Raw genomic sequence first — 12,010 nt, 5'->3', positions numbered from 1 at the left:
TCTCATTTTTGTCTATCCTTTTATTTCTAACCTTTCTGAATCTTTAAGTTAGATTGTGCTTTGTCAACTAACCTCAAATCTTTCATCTCTTTAGGGATGAGTTAAGCCAAATTGTTTATTATCAGTACGTTTGGTAATACAGTTCTGTCATTCTTTTTATATCTTTATAGATTACTTACATAAATTCTTTCACTGTAGAGCTGGTTTCTTCCATTTTGATACTTAGGGAAGTTTGTATTTTTGATCTACTGGTTTACCTTTACACTAATACCTTTAAAAAAGATGAGACCAATAGTATTAGTGTCTATTGGTTCCTTACTATATAAGTAATATTCAAACTAGCTAGTAGTCTTTTTTCTGTCCCTCACTGTCTAAACTTCAAATAGGCTTTTTACTCAGTTAATAATCAGTGAGCTTATTCAACTTTTCATACTCTCTACTCTCCATGTTTAATAGTTCTATGATATCTACATTGTTAGAGCCTATTAGAGCCTATTATCATCTTATAGTATTTTATCACCTTTAATTGAATTCCCTTAAATGAATAATTTTTCCTTCCCTGCCTGTGGGTTGTCAGTTTCTTGAGCGGTAGCAGTGAATAAAATATCAACCCATTCACTCTATGGAGGTACAAGCTTCCTGCTATAAGAAAGTCAGTTACACTGGTCACAGTTTATCCTAAAGTTTAATATAAGCTTTCTATGATATTATAAAGTAGTGATTCTTTGGAATAATCAACAGTTTTCTACTGGGGTCAAATACATTCCCTGAAACATTTGTTTAACAGAGAAAGTAGGAATTCTGAGTGCATTGCTGTTTATATGTCAGCTTTCAAACTGTTCTACCAAAGTTCATCCCAAAGCACTAAAAGGTATTATCAGAGCTACAGTACAAAGCAAGGACCGCTTCCCCACCCACAGACAGTGTGTCTGTCATGTATAATTAAAAAAGCAATGAAACACTGTAACTAGAAATAACTGCATCTGAAAATTTGGATTTCTTTTAGAAATTCATGCCTGAAGTTTACTATAACTAGAGTTAGCTTATTTGAAATCAAACATGTATCACTAGGGGAAAAAACTGACAGTTTTTAAAAGAAAATATATAGTGCACATACATTCAGTATTAACTAAGTTTGCTTGTTTTCATATTTTTTAAATTGACCTAAGGATTTTAAAGCTTTCAATAATTTTTAAAATTATTTTTGCCCAGACAGTACCATCTGACTCTTGCTATAAACCAAGATACTGAGTTGACAAATCAAGAGCTATACCAGAAAGAAAAAAAAAGAGCTATACCAGATAGTTCTAGGAAATAAACAATATTTAATAAGCTCTATTCACAGAATTTTACTTCATAATTATTATTTTTTGCAGTACGCAGGCCTCTCACTGTTGTGGCCTCTCCCGTTGCAGAGCACAGGCTCCGGACGCACAGGCTCAGCGGCCATGGCTCATGGGCCCAGCCGCTCCGCAGCATGTGGGATCTTCCCGGACCGGGGCACGAACCCGTGTCCCCTGCATTGGCAGGCAGACTCTCAACCACTGCACCACCAGGGAAGCCCTACTTCATAATTATTGAATATACTCACATAATTAAGTTGTGATAAGATACCAAAGTAATGACACTTACTTTATTCATTCCATACACTGCTATTTCTAGTAATAAAGATTAAGTAAACCCCCAAATTTCTTACTAGATTATACTTAAAAGGTGCTTCTTTTAGTCACCATTTCTAACAATGGATAGCTGACTTACAGGTTCAAATGGCTTTGCTCTAGTGAAAAAAGTTCAAGTGAAAAATATTATTAGCTCACAGGCCTGGGCTCTGAATTTTTAATACATCTGTTGTCCAAGTTCTTAGCCCACCGCTGCCCACCTGTTGTCCTGAGAAACAGACAAAGCAAGCCCAACACTCCTTTGGAGCTATATGCCCTCTTCCTGTACTCAACTTCCACAGGTAACACTTGACTGAAGACAAGCATGCAGAAACAAAGAGAAGGATTAGATCACACAAACCTCAGAAACTGATAATAGAAACAACCAGTGAGTATTCCTAAAATGGGAATGAATCTAAAACAATGTACTATGAAAAAGAAATATTTAATACTTATACAGCTAATTGTGTATCATTAGGCTGTTCCAGGGCACTGTTACCTGTATTATTTAATCTGTACAACTTTATGAAGAAATTCATGCATGGCCTGAATAACTAACTTTCCAAGATCATACAAGTATGGAAAGACACAGCTGGGATTTAAACCCAAGCAGTCTATGCGCCTTAATCTACATGCTAAATCAGATTTCCAGAAATGACAAATACTGACATGTTGAAAGAAAATCTCAACGGTATAGCATTAACACAATGCAGAAGAGATGACTGGTAGGCAAGCTGGAGAAGGTGTACAGAATGAGAATAGCAAAGTTTTCCAGAACTGATAAAAGGCACAGAATTCATTCAAGAAGCAGTGTACCCTGAACAAGAGAAATAAAAATACATATCAAACTGAAACAAAAAATCAGAAACTGACATTATACTTGCACTGAAACAACAGATGCTAAAGAATGTATTCTCTATAAATAATTGAGATAAATCACCGTTGAAACGGAGCAGGACCCTATGGTCCTTGCCCCCCGCCCCCAACCATGTACTCAGCCTGCCTTTTGTCTGTGGAAAAACTTTAGCCAAAGAATAAGTTTAATCGGAGTGCAGAAACAAAGGAAAACAGTCAAAGGAGATCAAATAATAATAGTTTAGTCATTAAGCATAGTCAAGGACCTTTAGTTCCTCCTCAAGGGCTACAGATAATATTCTGAGCCATATCCTGTGAGCTGTCTTATAAATACTGAAACCTCCACCAGGTGGAAGAAGTTATCTACATGATGACCAGGCTCTAGTCATGACATAAGCTGCCACAAGAACTGGCCTCAAAGAAATGGAAACTGAACTTGGAACTGAAGATTAACTGTACCTAAAACGATCAAGATGACGCTGGTAAGGCCACCGATGACCAATTTCAAGATGACTGTCAGAGCTGACTGTATTGTTTCTGCATGTAGCCCCCTCCCTCTGTCTATATACACTCTTGCCCCCTAATTGTCGGCAGGGGGAGTCAGGCTTTGGACTGGCATCTGCCCTCCCCGCCAGTTGCCAGCCTCCAAAATAAAGCAACCTTTCCTTTCCTACCAACACTTGTCTCTCGAGAATCGGCTTTCAAGCAGCAAGCAGCCAGACCTGGGTTTGGTAACACTGTGAAGGCTTTAGAGAAAAATCAGCGTGCTCAGATAAGGTTTATTAGGTTTATACAATTTAGAATGATGAGTTATAAATGTGAACACTTATTTTTCTAAAAATTAACATATTTAAATATTCAGAAGAGATGGAAAGCTTGACTAGTGAAAGTTGTCATTCCTACTCGCTCCACCCCAAAATTAACATTTCGTTTTTAGATTTTTCTGTCATTCTAATCAAAACGTCAATGAGATTTTCTTTTGTAGCATAAAATGATTCTAAAATTTATCTGGAGGTCAAAATGGACAAAAATTGCACATGCTAATATTTAAAAATAAAGCTGAGCATAATTAAAACAAAAAAATTAAATATGGCAGTGCCTATCAGTATTGAGAATTTATCCAACAGAAATAGTTCAACAAGTATACCTGTATATACTATATGACTGGATTTTTTTCTGCAGAATTACTTGGCAAAATGTCTTAACAGAGTAAGAGTTAATATATGGAACATCCATACCATAAAATACTGTCCTACAGTTGAGAATGAAGTAGTTCTGAATATACTAACAAGGGAATACTATCTGATATATATTAAATAAAAAATTTTTAATGTATCATCTTATTCGTTATAGAACAAAATTATAAGTGGCTAGAAAAATACCTGGAAGGATATACCAGAGTATGGAAGAGTCTCCACATTTTCAAAATATTTATTTCTGTGTTGCTGAAGTGTTTTTCACCAAGCACATGCTGCAGTCATAATTTAAAAGGATAGATAAAAAAATACTGTGTAAGAATGCTGAAATATAGGCAGAAACAAGTCTCAGAAATTTTTTTCTGAGACAGTTAATTCAACAGATTTAAGATATAAGGCTTCCAAAACACCATGGGGAAGAAAAAAGCCAAAAAGGACATGTGATCAATTCAGGAAAGAAGGGGGAAAAGGGAAGTAGAAGAAAGCAAAAGAAATTGGTTCTGTTCTATTAAAGATAAGACTGAATTTTTAAAATTTAATTCAACTGTATGTTTTCCACAGGGAACACTTCTAAAACAAACACAGGAAGGCTAAAAATAAATGGATGGTGACTAGCTGGGAATTATGCTAAATGAAAAAAGCTAATCCCAAAAGGTTATATACTGTATGAGCCCATCTATATAACAATTTTGAAATGACAAAATTTTAGAAACAGAGGACACACTGGGGTGGAGGTGGGAAGAGAGCAGGCAGATGATGGATATAGTTATAAGAAGGCAACAGGAGCGGTCCTTGTAGGTTTTGTCTTCAATAGTGGTTGATACTCAAACTTCCAAAAGGGGCAAAACTGTATACAACTTAATACACATCTGGGGAAATCTAAATATAAGATTTGTGGATCGCATCAATGTTAATACCCTAGTTGTAATAGTACAGTATCATCTGCAAAATGCTACCAGTGAGGGAACTGGGAAAAGTGCAAGGAATCTCTCATTTCTTACAGAACAGAGTGTGAATCTACAATTGTTTCAATAAAATAAAATTTAAAAATGAACGGGTGGCACCACAAAGGTTTAAATGAAAAACAAAGGCAATACTAAATGTACAGAAGGCTATGGAGCAACTAGAACTCTCACCCGCTGCTGGTGGAAGCATAAACTGATTCAACCACTCCGGGTAACTACGTATATCCATTCCTAGGAATACACCCAACAGAAATGCATTTGTACATTCATACACACAAAAAATGATCAAAGGTTCATGGCAGCATGTTTACGATAGCCAGCAATGACTATCAATAGTAGAATGGATAAATAAACTGTATACTGACACGAGAATGAACAATTACTGCTTTGTGCAACAGCACGAACAAATCACACAAACATGATACTTAAAGAAGCTAGACCCAAAAGAGACACTCTCTGTTTCAATTTAGATAAAAATGTGCTTCTCAGCAAAGGAAACCATAAACAAAAAGACAACCTATGGACTGGGAGAAAATATTTGCAAATGATGCAACCAATATGGGCTTAATTTCCAAAATATACAAAGAGTTCATACAACTCAACAAAAAACAAACAACCCAACTGAAAAATGGGCATTAGACCTAAATAGACATTTCTCCAAATAAGACATAAAGATGGCCAAGAGGCATATGAAAAGCTGCTCAACATCACTAATTATTAGAGAAATGCAAATCAAAACTACAATGAGGTATCACCTCACACCAGTTAGAATGGTCATCAGAAAATCTATAAACAACAAATGCTGGAGAGGGTGTGGAGAAAAGGGAACCCTCTTGCACTGTTGGTGGGAATGTAAATCGATACAGCCACTATGGAGAACAGTATGGAGGTTCCTTAAAAAACTAAAAATAGAATTACCATATGATCCAGCAATCCCACTACTGGGCATATACCCAGAGAAAACCATAATTCAAAAAGATACATGCACCCCAATGTTTATAGCAACACCATTTACAATAGTCAAAGACATGGAAACAACCTAAATACCCACTGACAGATGAATGAATAAAGAAGATATGGTAAAATGGAATACTACTCACCCATAAAAAAGAATGAAATAATGCCATTTGCAGCAACATGGATGGACCTAGAGATTATCATACTAAGTGAAGTCAGAAAGACAAATACCATATCACTTTTATGTGGAATCTAAAATACGACACAAACATATCTACAAAACAAAAATAGACTTACAGATATAGAGAACAGACTTGTGGTTGCCAAGGGAGAGGGAAGGTTGGGCAGTTTGGGATTAGCAGATGCAAACTATTATATATAGGATGGATAAACAACAAAGTCCTACGTCTAGCACAGGGAACTATATTCAATATCCTTTGATAAACCGTAATGGAAAAGAACATGAAAAAGTATATATGTGTATAACTGAATCACTTTGCTGCACAGCAGAAATTAACACTGAAAATCAACAGTACTTCAGTAAAATTAAATATATATATACACTTGAAAAATAAAGTGCTTCTGATTAATGTTAAGTCACAATATTGACTACCCTTCTTGGCTTGATTATGTGAAAATTCAATATGTATACTTACGTTTATTTTAAAAATACATAAAATGAAAGAAATATACCATGCAGCTATTAAAAAAAAACAAGAGAGCCAAGACTGAAATGTATGAGACAAAATTCAAGACAAAATACATTAAATGATACCAACAAGGGTATTTTAAGATGATAAAAAATGCAAACCTCCAACAGAGAACAGTCACAAATTCAATTTTGTGAACTAACCTATTAAACCTGGATTTGAATTCATAATTGAATTTGTGGTTAAGAACTCTCCTACAAAAAACTTCAGGCCTAGATGACGTCACTGGTAAGTTCTAACAAACATTTAAGGAAAAAACAATAGCAATACCGTACAAACTCAGAAAATGGAGAGGAAACACTTAGCAATCATTTATGAGGCCAGAATTACTTTCATACCATGTCAGACATTACAAGAAAAGTACAACCAATATCCCCTTATGAACACATATATAAAAATACTGGAAGTATTAGCACATCAAATCCAGCAATATGTAAAGAGGATAATTCAGATTCCACACAAAAAATAAATTCAGCAAAGCTGCAGGATAGAAAATCAACATATAAAAATCACTTGTGTATAGAGGAAACATACCTCAACATAATAAAGTCCATTATGAAAAACCCACAGCTAACATCATACTAAATGGTGAAAAACTGAAAGCCTTTCCTCTAAAATCAGAAATAAGACAAGGATACCCACTCTTGCCACATCTTTTTTTTTTTTTTTTTTTTTGGCGGTATGCGGGCCTCTCACTGTTGTGGCCTCTCCCGTTGCGGAGCACAGGCTCCGGACGTGCAGGCTCAGCGGCCATGGCTCACGGGCCCAGCCACTCTGTGGCATGTGGGATCTTCCCGGACCGGGGCACAAACCCGTGTCCCCTGCATCGGCAGGTGGACTCCCACCCACTGCGCCACCAGGGAAGCCCTTGCCACATCTCTTTAACGTAGTATTAAAAGTCCTAGCCACATGGGGCTTCCCTGGTGGTGCACTAGTTGAGAATCTGCCTGCCAATGCAGCAGACACGGGTTCAAGCCCTGGTCTGGGAAGATCCCACATGCTGTGGAGCAACTAGGCCCGTGAGCCACAACTACTGAGCCTGAGCGTCTGGAGCTCGTGCTCCGCAACGAGAGGCCGTGACAGTGAGAGGCCCACGCACTGCAACTAGAGAAAGCCCACGCACAGAAACGAAGACCCAGCACAGCCGAAAAAAAAAGAAAAAAAAAAAAGGCCTAGCCACAGCAATCAGATAAGAAAAAGAAAAGGCATCCAAATTGGAAGGGAAGAAGTAAAACTGTCACATTTCCAGATGACATGATACTATATATAGAAAACCCTAAAATCTCCACCAAAATATTAGAATAAATTCAGTAAAGGTGCAGGATACAGGGTTAATATACAGAAATCTGTTGCTTTTCTATACATTAATAACGAGCTATCAGAGAAAGCAATCCCATTTAAAGTTGCATTAAAAATAACTAAATAGCTAGGAAAAAACTTCACCAAGGAAATGAAAGACCTACACTGTGAAAACTATAAAACACTGATGAAGGGAAATGAAGATGATACAGAGAAATGGAAAGATATCCAGTGCTCTTGGGTTGGAAGAATTAATATTGTTAAAATGTCCATACTACGCAAAGCAATCTATAGATTTACACAAAAGACCCCAAATTCCCAAAGCAATTTTGAGAAAGAACAGAGCTGGAGGTATCATGCCCCCTGACTTCAGACTATACTACAAAGCTACAGTCATCAATACAGTATGGTACTGGCAGAAAAACAGACACATAGATCAATGCAACAGAATAGAGAGCCCTGAAATAAACCCATACACTCACAGTCAATTAATCTATGACAAAGGAGGCAAGAAAATACAATAAGGACAGTCTCTTCAATAAGTAGTGCTGGAAAAACTGGACAGCTAAATGTGTAAGAATGGAAATAGAACATTTTCTCATGCCATATACAAAAATAAACTCAAAATGGTTTAAAGACCTATATGTAAGACCTGACACCATAAAACTCCTAGAAGAAAACAGGCAGAACATTCTTTGCATAAATTGTAGCAATATTTTTTTGGATCTTTCTCCTAAGGCAAAGAAAACAAAAGCAAAACTAAACAAATGGGACCTAATTAAAAGCTTTTGTACAGCAAAGGAAACCAGCAATAAAACAAAAAGAAAACCTACTGAATGGGAGAAAGTATTTGCAAATGATACAACTGATAAGGGGTTAATATCTAAAATATATAAACAACTCATACATCTCAATATCAACAAAGAACCTGATTTTAAAATGTGCAGGAGACCTGAATAGACATTTTTCCAAAGAAGACATACAGATGGCCAACAGGCACACGAAAAAATTCCCAACATTGCTAATCATCAGAGAAACGCAAATTAAAACTACAATAAGATATAGCCTTACAGCTGTGAGAATGGCTATCATCAAAAAGACAACAAATAACAAATGTTGTGAGCATGTGGAGAAAGGGAACTCCAGTATACTGTTGGTGGGAATGTAAACTGGTGCAGCCACTGTGGAAAACAAGATGGAGGTTCCTCAAAAACCTAAAAACAGAACTACATATGATCCAGCGGTTCCACTGTTGGGTATATATCCGAAGAAAATGAAAAGAGTAATTCAAAAAGATACATGTTTATAGTAGCATTCTTTACAACAGCCAAGATATTAAAGCAATATAAGTGTCCATCAATGGATGAAGGGATAAAGAAGATGTGGTATGTATATATAATGGAATACTAGTCTGCTATAAAAAAGAATGAAATTTTGCCATTTACAGCAACATGGCTGGACCTGGAGAGTATTATGCTTAATGAAATAAGTCAGAGAAAAATAAATACTGTATATTATCACTTACATGTGGAATCTAAAAAATAAAATGAATTTTTTTTTTTACTTTAGAAAGTCAAAGGATCTATTTTAAAAGCTCTTGTTACTAATAAACTAAGCAAGTCAAAAAATAAAGTAAATCTACAAAATCCAGTGTGAAATATCAGGCAATTAAGAACTGGAAATCGAAAGTTTGAAAAGTTGTATTTACAAATTTGTTATAAAAAATGAAATACCTAAGGATAATGTTGGCAAAATATGTGCAAAACCTATAGACCGAAACATAAACACTGTTCAGCAAACATTAAGAAGACCTAAATAGAGCTTCCCTGGTGGTGCAGTGGTTAAGAATCCACCTGCCAGTGCAGGGGACACAGGTTCGAGCCCTGGTCCAGGAAGATCCCACATGCTGCGGAACAACTAAGGCTGTGCACCACAACGGCTGAGGCCCGTGCACCTAGAGCCCATGCTCCGCAACAAGAGAAGCTACTGCAATGAGAAGCCTGCGCACCACAATGAAGAGTAGCCCTTGCTCACCACAAATAGAGAAAGCCTGCACACAGCAATGGAGACCCAACGCAGCCAAAAATAAATAAAATAAACTCAGTTTAAATTTTAAAAGAACACCTAAATAAAAGGAGAGCTATATCATACCTGTGAATTGGAGTTGTCAATACCAAAGGGATCTACAGATTAAACACTATCCCAAGCAAAATCCTTGTAAGCTTTTATACTGCAAACTACAAAACATGCTGAAAGAAATAAAAGAAGACACAAACAAATGGAAAGACATCCTGTATTCACGGGTTGGAAGAGTTAATAATGTTAAATACTCCATACTACCCAAAGTGATCTACAGAATCAATGCAATCTCTATCAAAATCCCAACTGCATTTTTTGCAAAAATAGAAAAATCTATCCTAAAATTCATATGGAATCTCAAGGGACCCTGAAGAGTCAAAACAACCCTGAGAAAGAACAAAGCTAGAAGCTTCATGCTTTATTTCAAAACATACTACAAAGCTACAATAATCAAAATAGTGTGGTACTGGCATAAAGACAGACATACAGACCAATGGAACAGAATAGAGAGCTCAGAAATGAACACTCACATATATGGTCAAATGATCTTCAACAAGGGTGCCAACATTACACAATGGGGAAAGACTACACATTTTTCCACGTCATGAAGCTTTCCCCTATGCTTTCTTCTTGGAGGTTTATAGTTTCAACTCTTTTTTTTTGCGGTACGCGGGCCTCTCACTGTTGTGGCCTCTCCTGTTGTGGAGCACAGGCTCCAGATGCGCAGGCCCAGTGGCCATGGCTCATGGGCCTAGCCGCTCCACGGCATGTGGGATCTTCCCAGACCGGGGCACGAACCAGTGTCCCCTGCATCAGCAGGCGGACTCTCAACCACTGCGCCACCAGGGAAGCCCTATAGTTTCAACTCTTATACTTAGTTCTTTAATCCATCTGAATTCATTTTTGTATATGGTTAAAGTAAGGATCCAACTTCATTCTTCCATATGTGGATATCTAGTTTTCCCAGCAACACTTGTTGAAGAGAATATTCATTGAGTTTGGCAATGCTTTCTTGGCTAGGACACCAAAGGCACAGGCAACAAAAGCAAAAACAGACAAATGGGACTGAAGTCGTCCCTAGTATCCAAAGTAGTTTGGTTAAAGGACCCCCTGTGGATACCAAAATCCACAGGTGCAAAAGTCCCTTACGTAAAATGGCATAGTACTTGCATGTAACCTATGCACATACTCCCATATACTTTTTTTTTGAATTTTATTTGACTTTATTTAATACAGCCAGTTCTTAATATCTATTTTACACATACTACTGTACATACGTCAATCCCAATCTCCCAATTCATCCCACCACCACTCACTCTGCTTCCCCCCTTGGTGTCCATATGTTTGTTCTCTACATCTGTGTCTTTATTTCTGCCTTGCAAACAGGTTCATCTGTACCATTTTTCTTGATTCCACATATATGCGTTAACATACGATATTTGTTTTTCTCTTTCTTACTTACTTCACCCTGTATGATAATCTCTAGGTCCATCCACGTCTCTACGAATGACCCAATTTCATTCCCTTTTATGGATGAGTAATATTCCATTCTATACATGTCCCACACCTTCTTGTAGATGGGCATTTAGATTGCTTCCATAACCTGGCTATTGTAAACAGTGCTGCAATGAACATTGGGGTGCATGTGTCTTTTTTTTTTTTTTTTTTTTTGTGGTACACGGGCCTCTCACTGTTGTGGCCTCTCCCTTTGCAGAGCACAGGCTCTGGACACGCAGGCCCAGCAGCCATGGCTCACGGGCCTAGCCGCTCCGTGGCATGTGGGATCCTCCTGGACTGGGGCACGAACCCGTGTCCCCTGCATCGGCAGGCGGATTCTCAACCACTGCGCCACCAGGGAAGCCCTGCATGGGTCTTTCTGAATTACGGTTTTTTCCGGGTATATGCCCAGTAGTGGGATTGCTGGGTCATATGGTAATTTTAGTTTTTTTAAGGAACCTCCATACTGTTCTCCACAGTGGCTGTATCAATTTACATTCCCACCAACAGTGCAAGGGGGTTCCCTTTTCTCCACACCCTCTCCAGCCTTTGTAGTTTGCAGATTTTCTGATGACGGCCATTCTGACTGGTGTGAGGTGATACCTCATTGTAGTTTTGATTTGCATTTCTCTAATAATTAGTGATGTTGAGCAGCTTTTCATGTGCCTCTTGGCCATCTGTATGTCTTCTTTGGAGAAATGCCTATTTAGGTATTCTGTGCTTTTCATTGGGTTGTTTGTTTTTTTAATATTGAGCTGCATGAGCTGTTTATATATTTTGGAGATTAATCCTTT

The 12,010-nt window shown here is 37.5% G+C and overlaps 1 protein-coding gene across 8 annotated transcripts in view; it reads right to left on the bottom strand.

Moving 5' to 3' along the window:
* Positions 1–12,010, bottom strand: part of WDSUB1 (WD repeat, sterile alpha motif and U-box domain containing 1) — an 80,115-nt gene that overhangs the window by 9,376 nt on the left and 58,729 nt on the right. Inside the window, exon 11 of one of the 8 annotated variants that reach the window (XM_060302404.1) lies at positions 9,792–9,889. The exons of the other annotated variants lie outside the window; for them this stretch is intronic. Coding sequence (XP_060158387.1) covers positions 9,831–9,889 — 59 coding nt within the window. The 3' untranslated portion in view covers positions 9,792–9,830. The remainder of the gene's footprint in view (positions 1–9,791; positions 9,890–12,010) is intronic. 8 annotated transcript variants of the gene reach the window in all.

The sequence above is a fragment of the Globicephala melas genome, chromosome 7, assembly GCF_963455315.2.
Source record: "Globicephala melas chromosome 7, mGloMel1.2, whole genome shotgun sequence".
NCBI classification, from domain to species: Eukaryota; Metazoa; Chordata; class Mammalia; order Artiodactyla; family Delphinidae; genus Globicephala; species Globicephala melas.
The sequence above is the reverse complement of the archived record's forward strand: the minus strand, read 5'-3'. Positions and strand labels throughout refer to the sequence as shown.